The sequence below is a fragment of the Macrobrachium rosenbergii genome, chromosome 37 (genome assembly GCF_040412425.1).
Source record: "Macrobrachium rosenbergii isolate ZJJX-2024 chromosome 37, ASM4041242v1, whole genome shotgun sequence".
In the NCBI taxonomy this organism is placed as follows: domain Eukaryota; kingdom Metazoa; phylum Arthropoda; class Malacostraca; order Decapoda; family Palaemonidae; genus Macrobrachium; species Macrobrachium rosenbergii.
In genome coordinates, this window is record NC_089777.1 from 5,292,207 (window position 1) to 5,311,727 (window position 19,521).

Consider the following 19,521-nt stretch of genomic DNA (forward strand, 5'->3'; position numbering starts at 1 on the left):
CTGCAGTCTACACCAGCCCATTTGAATTGCAGTCTACCAGTCACCAGTCCATTTGAATTGCAGTCTAAAAGCTCATTTGAATTGCAGTCTGACAATTAGCAGTCACCAGTCTATTTGAATCGCAGTCTAAAAGCTCATTTAAATTGAGGTCTACCAGTCCATTTGAATCACAGAATACAGCTCATTTAAATTCCAGTCTATCAAACCACTTGAAATGCAATCTTCCAGTACGTTAACATTTCAGTCTTTCTGTCCAACTGAATTACAGTCTACCAGTTTATCAGAATGTCTAACTGTAGGCAAAGGTATCCACAACAGTTACAAAACAAAATGTCCAGTGTTACGAGAGAGAGAGAGAGAGAGAGAGAGAGAGAGAGAGAGAGAGAGAGAGAGAGAGAGAGAGAGAGAGAGAGAGAGAGAAATTTGCAGAAGATGATAACGTTTTCATCAAGAGGTTGGGGTGGTGGGAATTTGGAGGGAGGGGGCAGGGAGGGAGTGTTATGTAAGAGGGGGTTAGTTAAGGGAGGGCAGGACCTAATCTTTTAAAAAGGTTGGAGGTTCATCTCGTCTTCCCATAGACTGACAGGTAACTTCGTAGCAATTATGAGGCTCTTCTTGGGACTGTTTCTGACCACTCTGCTGGGGCTAGCTGTCTCAGGTGAGAATTTTTATATGTATATGTATGTGTATATATATATATATATATATATATATATATATATATATATATATATATATATATATATATATATATAGAGAGAGAGAGAGAGAGAGAGAGAGAGAGAGAGAGAGAGAGAGAGAGAGTTTCTGACCACTCGGCCGTGGGATGGCAGTCTCAAGTGATAAATTTTTCGTTTTATATGCATACCTACATATATTTTGAGTTTTGTTATATATATATATATATATATATATATATATATATATATATATATATATATATATATATATATATATATATATATATATATATATACATATATATATATATGTTATCATGAAGCTACAAATGTCAAGCAATATCAAATTCATGCTACCTCGGGAATATCTCTGACGGAGAATTGTCGCCGAAGGGGAATTTATATAAGTGATAAATGAATTGGTATCGTCGGGATACGAACCCTTGACACAAAACCTATTCAGCGACTCCAGTAGACGCTACCCATTGAGCTATCAAGAGAGGTATAAGTCTTTGCCGAGTAGACAGTACTGTTTTTACCCGTCGTGAGCGGGGAAATTGTACTTAGCCTCGGCAATGACCCACCTCCGCCATGACAGTTCATTGGTACGTTTGGAACACGCAGCTCTTATTATGAAATTTTTTATCACACCGTGATTTATATACAACCATGAAGCTACGACGGGTAAAAACAGTACAGCCTACTCGGCAAAGACTTATACCTCTCTTGATAGCTCAATGGGTAGCGTCTACTGGAGTTGCTGAATAGGTTTCGTGTCAAGGGTTCGTGTCCCGACGATACCAATTCATTTATCACTTACATAAATTCCCCTTCGGTGACAATTCTCCATCGGAGATATTCCCGAGGTAGGGTGAATTTGATATTAAGCGACATTTGTAGCTTCATGATTGTATATAAATCACAGTGATAAAAAATTTCATAATAAGAGCTGCGTGTTCCAAACGTACCAATGAACTGTCATAGCGGAGGTGGGTCATTGCCGAGGTTAAGTACAATTTCCCCGCTCACGATGGGTAGAAACAGTACAGCCTACTCGGCAAAGACTTATACCTCTCTTGATAGCTCAATGGGTAGCGTCTACTGGTGTGATAAAAAATTTCATATATATATATATATATATATATATATATATATATATATATATATATATATATATATATATATATATATATATATATTGTATATATATGAGAGAAAGAGAGAGAGGGGGAGAGACCAACCGAAGTAAAAATATGTGAAACACTCAATAAAAACTTCTTCTTTTGTTTACAGAAAAAGTGGTCTGTTACTTCAGTTCTTGGGCCGTGTGGCGTCCGGCGGATGGGAAATTCGACGTCGAAGATGTCGACCCCTTCCTCTGCACCCACCTCATATTCGGCTTCACAGGCCTGAGCAACCACACGTGGAAAATCGAGGTGAGAGAGAGAGAGAGTGAGAGAGAGAGAATGGTCCCCTGCATGGACTATATCTGATCAAGCAGACAGTTATTTATGACGAGTGAAAGGTTCGTCCATTTTAAAATCGAGGTGAGAGAGAGAGAGAGAGAGAGGGGCCCTTGCGCATCCTGTAACTGACCTTACTTTACAGACCTTACAGTTCGTTCGGGTTGCCCCAGGACCCTCAGTGTGAGGCACCTCTGATGTCCACCAGAGAATTGCTAATGCATCTTCCAGTGTATTTTGCATTTTCCAATCTTGGATGGTCTGGGGTGCATCTTAGATATTTGTCGAGCTTATTCTTACACACATCTACGCTCACTCCTGACATGTTCCTCAGATGAGCTGGTAACGCATTGAATAGACGCTGCATTATCGATGCTGGTGCGTGGTGGATTAATGTCCTTAGTGCTTTCCTTAGTTTTCCTGGTATACTTTTGGGCACTATTAATTTACCTCTGCTTGCTCTTTCTGATATTTTTAGCTCCATGATGTTTTTGGTAATTCCTTCTATCTGTTTCCATGCCTGGATTATCATGTAGCGTTCTCTTCTCCTTTCGAGACTATATAAATTTAAGAATTGTAGTCTTTCCCAGTAGTCAAGGTCCTTAACTTCTTCTATTCTAGCTGTAAATGACCTTTGTACACTCTCTATTTGTGCAATATCCTTTTGGTAGTGTGGGTACCATATTATATTGCAATATTCAAGTGGACTACGTACATATGTTTTATAAAGCATAATCATGTGTTCGGCTTTTCTTGTTTTGAAGTGCCGGAACAACATTCCCATTTTTGCTTTGCATTTTGCCAATAGTATTGCTATTTGATCATTGCATAACATATTCCTATTCAACATCACACCAAGGTCTTTAACTGCTTCCTTATTTGTGACTGTCTCGTTATTAGGACCTTTATATGCATATAGCATTCCTTCTTTATCACCATAGTTTACTGATTCAAATTTATCAGAGTTAAATACCATCCTATTTACCTCTGCCCATTTATATATTTTTTTTAGGTCTCTTTGTAGCGAGTTTCCATCTTCATCACAAGTAATTTCTCTACTTATTCTTGTGCCATCGGCAAAACTTCTCACTACCGAGTCCTTAACATTACTGTCTATGTCTGCAATCATAATAACAAACAGCAATGCAGCTAACGCCGTACCTTGTGGCACACCGGATATTACCTTAGCTTCATCCGATTTCTTGTCGTTTGCAATCACTATCTGTTTTCTGTTTTGCAAAAATTCTTTTATCCATCTTCCTTTGTCCACAATGTTATGTTTTCTCATTTTTTTTGCTAATATATTATGGTCTACCTTGTCAAAAGCTTATGCAAAGTCTAGGTAAACCACATCTGTATCTATTCCGTTTATCATATTTTTATATATGCTTTCATGGTGGACTAACAGTTGGGTTTGTGTGTACTTTTTCCAGGTACAAAACCATGTTGTCCTATATTAAACAAACTATTTTTCTTTAAATGTTTCATTATATTTTTCTTCATTACCCTTTCATAAACTTTCATAATATGAGATGTCAGGCCCACAGGCCTATAATTACTTGCCTCTAGTCTTGATCCACCTTTGAAAATAGGGTTAATATATGCTAATTTATGCTCATCATCAATCTTGCCTGTATCTGCACTTTGTCTTAATAATATTGTGAGCAGCTTTGTGTTTGAATGAACCACTTTCTTTAACAAAATGGCAGGGACACCATCTGGTCCTGCTGCTGATCCATTTTTAATTTCATTAATAGCCTGCACAATATTGGCTTCATTAATATCTATGTCTGATAAATATTCACTATTTTCATCTCTTATTTCTGTATCATTATCTTAATTATCAATTCTAGGTGTAAATTCACTCTTATATCTTTCTGCTAATATGTTACATATTTCCTTTTTTTCATTTGTTAATCGCCCTTCAATTCTTAGAGGGCCTATTTCTACTCTTCTTTATTCATCTTTTTCGCATGAGTAAAAAATTTTAGGGTTTTGCTTGATATTTTGTAGGGTCTTTTCTTCTAGGTCCCGTTTTTCATTTTCTTTTGACTGTATAATCTTTTGTTCTGCATTTTCTGTCTTACTTTTTAGTTCCATCACTTTCCATGCATTCTTTTCTTTTGCAAGAGCTTTTTTCCACTTTTTGATTTTCTGGAACAGGATCCTTCTGTCTCTTGGTATGCATGACTGATGTTTACTTTTCTTCTTCGGTCTATATTTATCCACTATTTTCTCTAATATTTTATATAATATATCCGTATTTACTTGTATATTACCACTTACGAATATGTTTTTCCAGTCTTTGTTTAATTTTTTACTTATTTCTGACCAATTTATATTCTTACAATAGAAATTGTATTTTCCATATCCTTCCCACTTTTTTGACTCTTGCTTATCTCTGTTTTCACTTGCTTTGGAATGGACTATTAATTCTAAGACATTATGGTCTGAAATACTCGTATTATATGCTATTATATCTTTAACATAATTCACCTCGTTCACAAATACTAGGTCTAAAATATTATCCTTTCTTGTTGGCAGGTGATTTATTTGCTGGATGTTATGTTCTAGTAGCATATCTAATAGCTTTTCAAATTGCCTCTTATCTTCTGCGCTACTATTACTCTCAAGCAAACTGTCATTGATAATGGAAAATCGAAGAGAGAGAGAGAGAGAGAGAGAGAGAGAGAGAGAGAGAGAGAGAGAGAGAGAGAGAGAGAGTTCCCTAGCTCGTACTGTAATGGATCAAGCAAGCAGTCATTTATGAAGAGTGAAAGCTTCGTCAATTGGAAAATCGAGGTGAGAGAGAGAGAGAGAGAGAGAGAGAGAGAGAGAGAGAGAGAGAGAGAGAGAGAGAGAGCTAAACCACCTTCTCCTTCTGCAGGTCCTAGATCCGTGGAACGAGCTCTGTCCTGACGAGGAGGGCGGCCACAACTGCGCCTTTGACAGGTTCGTGGCTCTGAAACAGATCAACCCCAAGGTCAAGACTCTCCTGGCCGTCGGAGGCTGGAACGAAGGTTCCGAAGACTACTCTGTGGTGAGTTGTGAGTCTCTCTTTATGTTTACAATAAGGAGTCTCAGGTGGGAAGATTGTTCTGTGGTGAGCATCAGTCCAGAAGATTATTCTGTGGTGAGCCTCATTTAGCTGGAGTATTCTTTGATGAGTCTCATTTATGTGGAGTATTCCCTGGTGAGTCTCATTTAGGAGGGGTATTCTCTGATGAGTCTCGTTCATGTGGAGTATTCCCTGGTGAGTCTCATTAAGGGGAGTATTCTCTGGTGAGTCTCATTCAAGAGGAGTATTCCCTGGTGGGTCTCATTCAGGTGGAGTATTCTCTGGTGAGTCTCATTTTCTATATTATTATTATTATTATTATTATTATTATTATTATTATTATTATTATTATTATTATCGCAGAATGCAGTAACCCTGAAAAATCAGTTATTAGAAAGATAGAGAAAACCTCTGTAAATTGAATGCAGTTGACGCAGCCATAACATTCAACACTGCATGTTTGAAAGAGGGTCTACAGTACTACCTATATTATTATTATTATTATTATTATTATTATTATCATTATTATTATTATTATTATTATTATTATTATTATTATTATTATTATTATTATTATTCCCTTTCCCGTCGACAGATGGCAGCCGATCCAGCAAAGAGAAAGACCTTCGTCGACAGCACTGTCGAACTTCTGCTGAAGCATCAGTTTGAAGGCTTCGACGTCGACTGGGAGTACCCAGGGAATCGGGGAGGTGCTCCTGAAGACAAGGTGAGGTCACAGGCCATTGGATGATTGGATTACGGAATATAAAATGTATATAGGCCTAGCGCGGTGGCCTATGAGGTCATTCAACACTGAAAAAATATATAAATAGGACTAGCGCTGGAACCTATGTCATTCAACGCTGAAAATATATAAAGGCCTAGTGCTGGGGCCTATGAGGTCATTCAATGTTGAATATATATATATATATATATATATATATATATATATATATATATATATATATATATATATATATATATATATATATATATTTTATATACATAATATATACATAGACCTAGTGCTGAGAATAATAGGCCTAGCACTGGAACCTATGTCATTTAATGCTGCAAATATATATAGGCCTAGTGCTGGGACCTAAAGAGTCATTCAATGCTGAAAATATATATAGGCCTAGAGCTGGGGCCTATGAGGTCATTCAGCACAGAAAATATATATATAGGCCTAGCGCTGGAACCTATGTCATTCAACTATGAAAATATGTATAGGCCTAGCTCTGGGGCCTATGAAGTCATTCAACACTGAATATAACGTTGAAACAATTGTTAGGAGAGGGTTGAGGAAAGTAAGGTTAGGTTAGAAGAAAGAGAATATGATCGGAGGTACAGTAAAAGGAATGAAAGGGGTTGGAGCTAGGGACCAAAGAGCCTTAAGTAATGCCTACAGTGACCGCGTGAGGTGCACTGACGGCATTTCTACACCCCCCACTACGGAGATTGATTGGATTACGTCACATACTGCCATCACAAAAAAAATCACACACTGGTGTTACACAAGTAAAGGTCATCGACTGGAAGGAGGGATGCTAGGCTAATGAAAAATTAGAGAAATCGTTCAATATAAACATTTATGGAGTATTTGATAAAATGTAAATGGAATAAGATTAAAAATAGGTCTAAAATGGCTGGAATGAAAACAGGAAATAGACAGCTTTTAAAAAAAATCATTATGATGCTGCATTTAAAAATGGCTACATAACTTTAAGGCGAGAATCTGACGTCTAAACAACACAATTTCTGGGAACCCTAAACTATTTTTGGTGATTTCAGTAATTCTCAGAAAATATTTTTATATTAATAATAATGTCGGTATCTGAAACTCTTATAACTGGTACGAATGTCATAATAAAAATAACGAAATGACTCAAGAGATAAAATATAAATTATTATCTCATTAGAATTATTTTTTTTTGTGCTTTACATATTGAAATCTCTCTCTCTCTCTCTCTCTCTCTCTCTCTCTCTCTCTCTCTCTCTCTCTCTCTCTCTCTCTCTCTCCAGAATTTATGATTTATTTTAACCTAAAAATACTTAAATAATGTTTTGCTTTAGAACTGCAGTATTTTTTCTGCATACAATTCTTTTTTTTTTTTACAATACTTTCTGAATAACATGAGTGATGCCTTTTAGGTAATAGCTAGTTTTTCTTTTAATCCCATATATATATATATATATATATATATATATATATATATATATATATATATATATATATACATACATACATATACATTATATATATATATATATAGAGAAGAGAGAGAGAGAGAGAGAGAGAGAGAGAGACCCCAAAAATATCGGACTATTTTTCGTTCTTCGTAACGAAACAAACTTAACTGTCATAAAAAAAAAAAACACTGCAGATCGACTTACCCTCCTTCAGGAGATCTCGAGCTCTTCTTCCTCCCCTACAGGAGATTTAGGCCTATTCTCCCCTTTCGGTACACCTCCACCACTTAGACCGTGAGCTCATTAGACCCTCGCTCGGTCATCTCAGAGGAACTCAGAATTTCCATCTTCCCTTCTTTAGGAGAACTTCATCAAGCTCCTGCGTGAGCTCAGGGCGGCCTTCGACGCAGTTGACCCGACCCTGATGATGACGGCTGCCGTGTCCCCAGGGAGACCCACCATCGAAAAGGCCTACGACATCCGCGCCATGACAGAGCTCCTTGACCACGTCCACCTGATGACCTACGATTACCACGGAGCCTTCGAGAATGTCACGGGGCACAACGCTCCCCTCTGCGGGCACTACTTGTACAACGACGATGAGATACTGAAGGATTTCAATGTGGTAAGTCATGGACGCCCTTACCTTCCGTCTAGGCCTAATGGTAGCCTGCTTATAGGAACAATATCTCTCTCATATCTCACCTTCGTCCATTATTAAGCTCCCACCTTTCTTTTCCTTTCAGATATACACAGTCAATTACTACCTGCAGGCGGGAGTGCCCCCCGAGAAGTTAATTATGGGTATTCCCACTTACGGCAGGTGCTTCACGCTGGATGATATCAACGACCACGGTCTTCTCGCGCCTGCGCAGAAGCCCGGCCCAGCTGGACCTTACATCCGTATTCCAGGAACTCTTGGATTTAACGAGGTAGGTCGAAAACTCATGAATAGATGGTCGAGTGATTAAAAAGAAAGGAAAATCGATCATGTCGGATGGCTCACAAGATTCCACCAAAGTAAAGTTACTGAATGATATTTATAAGGTTAATAGATGGTTCTATAGTCTCCTCGCACTAACCTGGCGGAGAAGCCCCGCCCACCATTGTAACTGCATAGCTTGCAGGATTCGTCAGTATTGTATCTATTTCGAATTTAATCATTAACAAGCATACAAAATATAGCATATCATTACAAAAATTTTGATGTAATATATAAATTTCTATTCTTTCTGCATAGTTGCTGTTACTTAAATACTTGTCATTGTATAAAAACAAACGGAGAAAAAAAAAACCGAGTGCAACTGTATGCAAAGAAAGGGGAGGCGTGCTGGTTAATGGAACAGCCATTGTTTTGGCGACAACACAAATAATGATTTTTACTGATTAACTAATCTTTAATTTGTATTTGAATTTATGTTTGGGTTTAATCGTAAGAGCAATACTCTTTGGTTTGAGGTGATCTAAAATCAATTTGCTATAGGACTACGTAAATTTTATGTTATTTTCGAGCTAATTGAAAGGGAAACATAAAAGCTATATAGTTTTTAATTTATTTATTTAAAAATAATAATACTGAATCGGGAAATATATGTCGAAAAATCATATGTATGTATCTTTCCTATATGCCAAGAAACATGTATTAAAACGACATAACGTTAAAGTTATAATTTAAAAGTGAATGTTAGCAAACGAAGGCAATTAACCACATATAGGCCTATAGCCTACGGCTTCATTTACAATACGACTGCATAAATTCATAAACAAACCTCATAATATAATTGCTTGAATGTATAGTCGCCTAAAACAAAGGGTAAATAAAGAAGAGATATAATTTTTTGGTTTATACAATTATTGGAGCTAGACCCATATGAGGCTACCAATCGGCTCCACCAGATTCAACTTAACCAAGGAATTTTAGTAAATAGCCTAACCGATCTGTGAACCGCAACTATCTCCAAGTATTCTAAATTCTAGCGATGATTTCTGAGTTTGACTACATATGGAATAAGCACTGTAGTAACTCGTAGTTCAGCTCTGTGATAAAATCCTATACTGGTACTCAATATTGCCATTGGATAAACAAAACAAAAAAAATACGATAAAAATAAAATACAAAAAATAAATAAAACAAAACGGATGGAAGAAAATGCCTCTTTTTAGACCAGTTTTTTTTCACCTTATTTGTTAGGAGATATCTAACACTTTTCTGAAAGTTTACCCGACTTTGTTGAAATGGATCAAACCTTCCATTCCTAACCAACCATCTACGGACACGTGTGGCCTTTAACAACTTCACTGGAACTGGAGAGCTGGGGAAAATTATTAATAGACCTATACATGGGTAATGCTTACCTGATCTTCCTCCTCCGATCGCTCATTACGAATATAAATGTAAAAAGACACATTTACTTTGTGTTAGATTACGCAGGAAAATAAATAGGTAAATATATGAAGCTATGTAAGTATTTACCTTCAAATGGGATGAAAAATATCAGAAATTTGTTGACGTCAATGAAATCACCTGATGAGGTGACAAGTGTAAGATTCCATATCCCGCCAAAACAATAGCTGTTCCATTAACCAGCACGCCTCCCCTTTCTTTGCATACAGTTGCACTCGTTTTTTTCTTCGTTTTTTTACACAATGACAAGTGTTTCAGTGACAGCAACTATGCAGAAAGAATAGAAATTTATATATTACATCAAGATTTTGTAATGATATGCTATATTTTGTATGCTTGTTATTGATTAAATTCGAAATAGATGCAATACTGACGAACCTGCAAATCCATGCAGTTACAGTAGTGGGCGGGGCTTCTCCGCCAGGTTAGTGCGAGGAGGCTATAGTACAATAATGTTTTGCCTCTTAGGCAATCAACCTGATACAATAAAGCAGGATTAATAGAGTACTCTATTAATCCTGCAATATAGTACCTGTATCGAGGGAATCAGCGGAAATATATTCAAAGTTTAAGTTTCTCAGAGTTTATTCGTTCATTTATCTACTTTAGCTGTACTTTTACATTTGCAATGTTGATGGCAGTTATCGTTTACCACGTCATCAAGTCACGACTCCTTTGAAAGTCTTTCCAGAAACAGACGACCTTCATGTAGGATGCGTTTCCTTATTTTTTCTTTACTGGGCTCCATCTATTCGTATAGATTTTCATATAATATGCTTTATCTCTTGCAAGATCTGTGAACGCCTTCAACGTATGGACTGCACCGTCGTTCGTGATCCTTGCTTACACGAGCCTTACTTCTATTGTCAAGATGACAAGATCTGGTGCGGTTTCGATGACGAGGACTCGGTCTACACTAAGGTCAGTAAATCGATGAAAAAAATTTACTTTAATGGAAGAATTGTTTTTATTTCTCTTGTCTGTTAAATAGTATTATTTCCATTTGCTCCAACATTCCACCAAAAGATTTTACTTTAGATTCAGTTCGTGCTCAGTTAACAATACTGTTCACATCTAGGCCTATAGTTAGTCCAAGTTTCTCTTGTGTTCAATGACCAACCAATATTCAATGTAAAGTTCTTTATGCTTATTGCCACTAATGTTATTCTTGATACACATCCACCAATTAACTTTTCTTCATTTTTTTTTTTTTTACCTGAAGGCTCGATACGCCAAGAACATGGGTCTGGGCGGCATCCTCACCTGGACCATTGACACAGACGACTTCCATCCAAGGTGCTACGACGAACCCTTCCACCTCATCAAGAATATGAAGAGAGCCGTCAGCGAACCAGCTGACGGCGTCCTGCCGGTAGGTGTAGCTTCATTATAACCCTCGTGTGTCAGAATTTGATTTGTTAAAATGAGTAGTCACCAGATAAAACCTGACTATATCTAATATAGGTCTGTGCTGTAAGTGATTGATTGTTCCACCAGGAATGCAAGTGCCTCGAGCCACCTGTATCTACCCCTGTGTCAACCACTCCAACTCCTGAACCAACAACCACTCCCAGTCCAACAACAACAACTCCGGAACCAATAACTACTCCCAAACCAACAACAACTACTCCCAAAGCAACAACAACAACTCCTGAAGCAAGCACTACTCCCAAAATAACCACTCCCACACCAACAACTACTCCGGAGCCGACTCCCACAACACCTAAACCAACCACTACTCCTCAACCTACCACTACACCAAGACCTACTACCACTCCCGAACCCACAACGACTCCCGAGCCGCCTACCCCTCAACCATCAACCACCCCTGTACCTACGCCCATGACCACGACTGCCCACGGCGGCCGGCCGAAACCTGACTGCACCAAGCACGCCGACGGGTCTGTATTCCCTCACGAGGACTGCAACAAGGTGAGGACCTACCTCCTCTCTTTTCTTCTATTTATTCTGGTCTCATTATTTGGTCTATTTTCACGTCTGCCAACGAAATACTCTTTTGATGAGGAGGCATTTCGTGTCTCTCGTGAATCATGTGAGTCTGTGTTTGTGTGTTTAAAAAAATGAACTTGGTAAAAACATTTCCCTTTCTCGCTTTTCAAGTACTGGCTCTGCACCAACGGGCAAGCCATCCTTGAGCTGTGCGCCCCCGGAACACTCTTCGACGAAGACCTGGGCCTCTGCAATTGGGAGGATGCTGTCGACACCAGCGACTGTCGAATGTGGGTTTGTGAGGTCGACAATACGTACATTCCTCACGTCGATTGTGATAAGGTAAACGAATGCTTATTATTATTATTATTATTATTATTATTATTATTATTATTATTATTATTATTATTATTAAGGGAAAAACTCCAATTATTGTCGAAGCTGTATTTGTCTTTGGCAAAGAAAAATCTGAGAATATCACCATGAGAGAGAGAGAGTGGGGTCCCTCGTACGTACTGTAACTGATCAAGCAGTCATTTATTTCGAATGAAATCTTCGTCGATTAGAAAATCAATGAGAGAGAGAGAGAGAGAGAGAGAGAGAGAGAGGTCTTTTGCATCCAAAAGTGATCATCACCTCGGCAATTCTTTTCAGTACTACTGGTGCTACCAGGGCTCGCCCCACCTGGAGGTGTGTCCTAACGGCCTGTTTTGGAACCAATACCTGACCATATGTGACAACCCCCTGCACGTGGACACGACCAAGTGTAATATCCCGTACTGAGATCCAGGTGCTCATAATTCTGCAAGCAACGGCGGTTCGTGTTTACAAAGACACTATAAATTTCAAATGGAAATAACAGACATAGGTCTAATCTGTATTCGTGATTCGTGGAGAAACCACTGAAATTCAACGTTTAGTGAATCTGCGGGTAATCTTGAATGTGACGACGTCAGTCATCTAGATGCTGTTACGCCAGTTTTAGTGGCCATAAATCAGTCAATCAACCCTGAATATGACGAGTGAAAAGATGTTGTGAATCATGAAATTAAAAAAGACCCTCAAGTGGAGACATTTAAAGAAACATTAAAAGGGGTTATTACAGCGAAAAACCAACTTTCAGGCTGTCAGAGCGCTCCTCAAAAAAATAAAATTGCTCTGTGTTTTAAAGTACGAAATATATTTAGCGAATTAAGAGAACCTTTTATTTGTACTGTTCCTGTTCCTTGTTTCTCTACCTTTGCCTAAGTATCTCTCGTAATATATTGTCTTGGTTTTGCCAGGATTCTACCACGAGAAATCCCAGGGATACAGAAAAGAGTAAATTTGGTCATAGGCTTTTCTGAAACTTGCAATAAGCCTTAACAGACTAGTTCAAGAGGTAATGGCTTGAAATGGAGCAAGTAAAGCAACAAGACAAATAACTATAGAGTTGAATAACTGAGAATCCCGCCAAAGTCAGATTCCATTACGAAAAGTTATATTGTCTGAATTAGGTTCTAGTTTACCCATCATGACATTCAGAGACCTCGTCAGTACACCACAATACAATACAGTTCATGTACCGTTCAGATACTTAATTTTCAAGTATGAACATGATAGAATGATGATTCAAATAAATAAAAATACCACTTATAGCAGAGAGAGAGACATATCGATGGAGAGCTAAACAGACCTTTAGAAAGAGTTAAGATAAAGAGATCCTTAGATCCAGTTGTTATCGAGGCATAACGCATAAATCCCAGTTTCTTTACTGGATTTAGATAGAAAATATCCTTCGTTTTATGTAAGCGAATTAAAGGATGGAGATCAAAACATATTAGTCCTAGTAGTAAGAGACAGTATTGAACGTTCTCATAGTAATAAAATTAGGCATAGAAATGTCAAAAGCAGAGATCACCAACTCGTATTCACCACTTTTTTCAGTTTACAGTATGCCATTTTCGTAACGTTGTAGTTTCACGATAATATCTATGCTTTCTTATCATAACTGAAATTCAAGATAAACACACACACACACACAGTGCACCAGAAGTACTTTTGATCCTACGAAGCAAAGAGGTTTAACGTCTGAGAAATTTTATTAAGGTTTGTTATCATACTTTGACGTTTGTTTTATGGCGGAATTTACGATGCTTACCAAGAGTGCAACTGATTATCACTGAAAGATTTACCTCTCTGTAGAGGGTTACTGACGGATGGCCTTGTGGTCAAGGTCTAACAATTGCACGCGTGGGTTGGCTTAGCCTACGTCAACCGTCTCCTATCCTAGGCTATACAAGTAACTCTTATCTGGAAGGAAGTGATATAATCCTGTTATTTGATGTTATACATTGTATCCTGTACTGTTGTATCAGTCCCAATTATATCTGTCATAACTGATCCCATTTTCGTCGGAATTTTGGGTTAAGTGAAACTCATCGCTGACGAGCTTGTTAGCGTGTATTATCTTCTATGTTTACAAAGCTGGAATAGAATATGGAGGGTCGTTTACATACTCACAACAATAACAAAATCTGGAAAATACATCCTTCGATGCCAGCAACAAACAAAACACTTATGTTCAAAAGATCGGAATACTACATGGTGAATTACAATTTACATAAGCTTCACCAAAACTACAGAAAAACAATCATACTTCTGCTTACATATCTAACACCCCTTTCCCCTTATGAAGGAAAGGTACATCACCACGCACCAACACATCACAAATCCAAGCGGACTGGAGGAACACCTTTTTTGTTCCTATCCAACTTGCACCTATTCTGTGTACCTCTCGACTCCGCACTCTCAACTACAGGTTCTTGCCGTTTTGGCTCCTCACTATTGGCCTCATAGCCCGAGCCGTGACTTAGCAATTGGTCTATATGTCCCTTATGTACTGTACCTTGTACTTCAATCTCACAATGCAGATCTCCCAATTTCTTTTTCACCACTCCAGGTTGCCATTTTCCTTGGTCATTATACATACGTACCATTACTGTATCATTCTCTTGGAAATGTCTTACCTTTCCTATGTTTTCCATTTGTTTATATCCCTTGATACTTCGTTCTGCTTGGAAATTGGGAACCATTAAATCCATCTTTGTTCTGACTCTCCTTCCCATTATTAAAAAAGGATGGAGCTTGTCCTGTTGAAGCATGTTCTGTTGCCCTATACTGCAATAAAAACTTACTTATATTACTAACTACATTATATTGAGTAGCATTTCTGCACAAACCTTTCAGCCTCACCATTAGATGAAGGATGGTAAGGTGAAGAAGTTGTGTGTGAAATGCCATTGGTTTCAAGAAATTGGAAAACTCTTCAGAACAAAATGCACTACCATTGTCTGTGAAAATTCTTTCAGGTACACCATGTGTAGCAAATATAGGCATCAATACTTTAACAGTAGCTTGCGCAGTTGTAGTAGTCATTGGGATTATTTCTGGATATTTGCTATATGCATCTACTAATATTAAATAGTAATGACCTAAGAATGGTCCTGCAAAGTCCAAATGAAGACGTTGCCAGGCTCTCTGAGGGTATTCCCATGGATGCAATCTAACAGGTTTTGGGTTATTCTGAAATCACTACAACCATGACAATTTTGTACATATGATTCTATGTCCTTATCAATGTTTGGCCACCAAACAAATGATCTAGCAATTGATTTACTCTTAACTATTCCTAAGTGTTCTGCATGATTTTCTTGTAATACCTGCTGGTGAAGTGATTTAGGAATGACTACTCGAGCACCTCTCAAAATACATCCACTCTCATTGAAGAATTCTGACCATTTTGATGAAAAATCCTTAAGTTCATTCCGACTGGCAATTGTGTTGTGACCTACAACTAAACCCTGCAAGACGCGTGATAAGATTGGATCTTGCCTAGTCTTTTGAGCGATTTCCTTTGCCGTTAAAGGAAATGACAAATTTTTAAATATCAAAATATTAGATTCATGATTTCTCGGAGCTTCTTCAACCGAAGCCGAGATAAGACATCAGCATTACCTATCTGGGTAGTAGAAGTATAATGTCGATCATATGAATATGCTGCTAATATCACTGCCCACCTATGTAGCTTAGCAGCTACTACTGTGGGAAATCTACTCTTGGAACCTAATATAGCCAATAAAGGCTTATGTTCTGTGACCAAAGTGAATTTTTTTCTACCATACAAGTAGCTATGGAACTTTTTTTACCCCAAAGATGAGAACTAGTCCCTCTTTTTCAATCCGACTGTAGTTTCTCTCAGCCTTATTTAAGGCACGTGATGCAAATGCTATGGGTCTTTCAACTCCATCAGGCATAACATGGGCTAATACTGCGCCGATTCCAACTGATGAGGCATCACAAGTCAATTTGACAGGTAAATTTGACTGAAATGTGTGAGGAATCTTGGAGACAGTAGCTCTGTCTTGATATTCTCAAATGCCTGCTGGCATTCTTCTGACCATCTCCATTCGACATTTTTCTTGAGTAATTCAAACAATGGAGATGCTACTGTTGCTAGATTAGGAACAAATTTGCTGTAAAAGGTAACAAAACCTAAATATGATTGTAATTAGCCCACGTTACTGGGAACCTTAACATTCTGTACAGCTTTTAGCTTGCCATCAGTTTTGTGGATACCATTCCCATCAACTTTAAACCCTAAGTGTTCCACGGACTTGACTAGGAAACTACATTTGTCTCTTCTAATCCTCAACCCATTTTCCTGGATTCTTTTCAGTATAGCTTCTAACTTATCTAACAGATCATCTACACCTTTGCCTGCTACAAGAATATCATCAACAAAAACAAATACATTTTCCATTCCACTGAAAATCTTATCCATGGTCTGCTGCCATAGAGCAGGACTACTTGCTATACCATATGGAAGACGCTTAGGCTTATACTATCCTAAGGGTGTGTTTAATGTACATATCTGTTGGGATTTCTCATCCATCTCTAGTTGAGTGACAGCTTGCTTTAAATCGATCTTTGCAAATATTTTACAACCACCCATGGCTGCAAACATATCAACGGGCCTTGGTAAAGGATGCTGTGCGACTTGCAATTGAGGGTTTACAGTGACTTTATAATCCCCACAAATCGTAATACTATTATCTCCCTTGACTACAGGTACTAAAGGAGTAGCCCAGTTTGAATAAGTAACTTTTTCCCAAATGTTACTTGCTTCTAACCTTCTTACTTCCTGCTCAACTAAAGATTTCAGAGCATAGGGAACCTGTCTGGGTGCAAGAAATTTTGGTGTAGCATCAGGCTTCAAAATTAATGATGCTGTAACATTCTTAACTTTGCCTAATTCCTCTTCAAACACTTCTTTGTATTTATCTAACAAATGCTCTAATGTTTGAGATTTATTACTGGTCTCTCTAAGTTGATTCAGCTTAAGTAACTCTGGCCAGTCAGACTATAATTTTCAACCAGTCTAAACCTAGCAAAGCTTGTCTTTTCCCAGTGACTACTGTTAAAGGAAGATTGTCATACAACTTCCCGTCATACTGTACGTTAACTGTAGTTGACCCCTTTAAAACTATATTTGTATTGCTGTAATCTCTCAAAATATTCCCACTGGGGAACAAGATCAGGTTAGGTATTTGCGGGAGAAGTTCCTCTGAAATACTGAAATATGTGCTGCAGTGTCAATTTGCATGGAAACATTAGTTCCACTCAAGGACAAATTAATTAAAATACGATTATTTCCTTTGTGAAGAGAATTAATCTTGAAGACAAAATCATCAAATGGCTCTCCCCGAGGCTGTGAAACATTGGGCATGCATTTTAATTGATTGGTTAATGTTGGACTTACACTGGCGGTTCTCTCGGTGACCGCCCTATAGTCCGAAGGCCCGATAGTCCGAAGGTCCGATAGTCCGAAAGTCAGCAGGCCCGATAGTCCGAAGGTCCGATAGTCCGAAAGCCAGAAGGCCCGATAGTCCGACGGACTGTAATCAGCCCCCCACCCCTCCATAGCTAATACGGCAAAATTGTAACCAGTAAACACCCATAAAAATACCAACATAACGTACCCAAGGGGTGTTTACTGGTTACAATTTTGCCGTATTAGCCATGGAGGCGGGGGGATTAATCAGGCGGGGGTGGGGGGCGCTTGCCTCGGAATGCCGGCTTAGACCTACGACTATCGGACCTTCGGACTATCGGGCCTTCGGACTATCGGGCCTTCGGACTAACGGACTGTAATCGTTCTCTCTGCCCATTGGTACAGACGTGCAGTTTTCAACGGTAAATTACATTTTAGTTGCAGTCGACCGACAAAATATTACTTTAAATTCTTGTTCAGCAGGCAAAGTTCTATAGAAAAACGTCAACTGCCATAGCCTAGCTCACCGCGGACAGCCGGCTTAGATCTACCATATCTGTTATAATTAATCCCATTTTCGTCGGAATTTTGGGTTAAGAGAAACTCATCGCTGACGAGCTTGTTAGCATGTATTATCTTTTATGTTTACAAAGCTGGAATAGAATATGGCGGCCTCGTTTACATACTCACAACAATAACAAAATCTGGAAAATACATCCTTCGATGCCAGCAACAAACAAAACACTTACTTATGTACAAAAGATCAGAATGTTACATGGTGAATTACAACTTACATAAGCTTCGACAAAACTACAGAAAAACAATCACACCTCTGCTTACATATCTAACAGTTACGTGTTGTAAAAATACGTTTATAAATCATCTGCCGTTCCTTCTGCAAATATGACTGTCATTAGTTATAACGTGCTTTCATTCCTTACGACAAAAGGATGGACGCTGACGGCAATGCCACTCTTGCTCTTGCGCACACGTGTCTGCCCGTCTTCATTTCTTCCGTCTTTTATGCCTTTATTACCTTTATTTCTCTGTCCTTCGTCAAGTCGTATATTTCGGAGACTTCCAATTAAAAAAAAATGGAAAAAGGTGTGGATGATACACGTTCCATTATAAATAAACGATATTAAAGTGTCTTTTTACTGACGCAACGGCATTCGTGTTCTGTGTGGTGCTATCTCTCTTCAACACCATTCCTATGTTTGCAATCTAAAGACAGAGGTTAGTGGCCTACAGTGAGACAAAAAATAACAAAAAACATAAACAAATCAATGGAAAATCGATAAAGTAGGTGAGTGAAGTGGGAGAAACTTATTTTTGTAATTGAATGGAATAGAAAGTCAAATTTAGTCCATAGGCCTAGCACCGGGACCTATGAGGTTATTCAGCGCTGAAAGGGAATTCGAGAGTGAAAAGGTTTGAAAGGCATAGCAGGAGGACTACAGTGACCGCGTGAGGTGCACTGACGGCACTAGCCCTCTACAGATTTTTTTATAGAAATGGTTCTAACTTTGCCATGACTAGTATTCTTGTAGTACCACTTGGACTCTGGGCCTGATTCCGATGGACATTACATCAACCTAATGGTTCTTTAAACACAGCCATTACTTAAGTCAGCAGCTTGAAAAGTAGACCACGCAATATGCTGAAATTCAAGACCGAAAACAGATAGCGAGATAACTCTTGATCCCCACCAGGAGAGAATTTTATTGCGAAGTCATCAATATCATCGACCAATCCCGATGTTCAATTTTTCTTCCTCCATCTATTGGCCAACGCCAGCTCTGACTGATCCCGTGGCTTTAAATGCTGATAGCGTGTCACCCGGTCTTCCCGTAAATTCCATAATTCACGTTACGTCGTTTTTACGACGCTTTCTCCTTTTTTTTTATTTTTTTTATATTTCGTTAGAGGCTACGCGTGGAGGAGGATAGATCTCTTATATA

The 19,521-nt window shown here is 38.4% G+C and overlaps 1 protein-coding gene across 1 annotated transcript; it reads left to right on the forward strand.

Moving 5' to 3' along the window:
- The first annotated feature begins 546 nt into the window (after positions 1 to 546).
- LOC136825263 (chitinase-3-like protein 1) lies at positions 547 to 12,948 on the forward strand. The gene is made up of 11 exons (XM_067081319.1): positions 547 to 658; positions 1,974 to 2,116; positions 5,031 to 5,183; positions 5,797 to 5,928; positions 7,756 to 8,019; positions 8,141 to 8,326; positions 10,591 to 10,719; positions 11,021 to 11,170; positions 11,296 to 11,730; positions 11,920 to 12,090; positions 12,403 to 12,948. Exons 1-11 carry the CDS (start codon positions 604 to 606, stop codon positions 12,529 to 12,531), a joined length of 1,947 nt encoding a protein of 648 aa, XP_066937420.1. The 5' UTR covers positions 547 to 603; the 3' UTR covers positions 12,532 to 12,948.
- Positions 12,949 to 19,521: the final 6,573 nt, after the last annotated feature.

Bases quoted from the DNA above. Each gene is read 5' to 3' on its own strand.
- LOC136825263 (XM_067081319.1), top strand. From the start codon at position 604: ATGAGGCTCTTCTTGGGACTGTTTCTGACCACTCTGCTGGGGCTAGCT. The intron at 5,184-5,796 runs GTGAGTTGTGAG...TCCCGTCGACAG, and splicing joins GTTCCGAAGACTACTCTGTG to ATGGCAGCCGATCCAGCAAA. The intron at 10,720-11,020 runs GTCAGTAAATCG...TTTTACCTGAAG, and splicing joins AGGACTCGGTCTACACTAAG to GCTCGATACGCCAAGAACAT.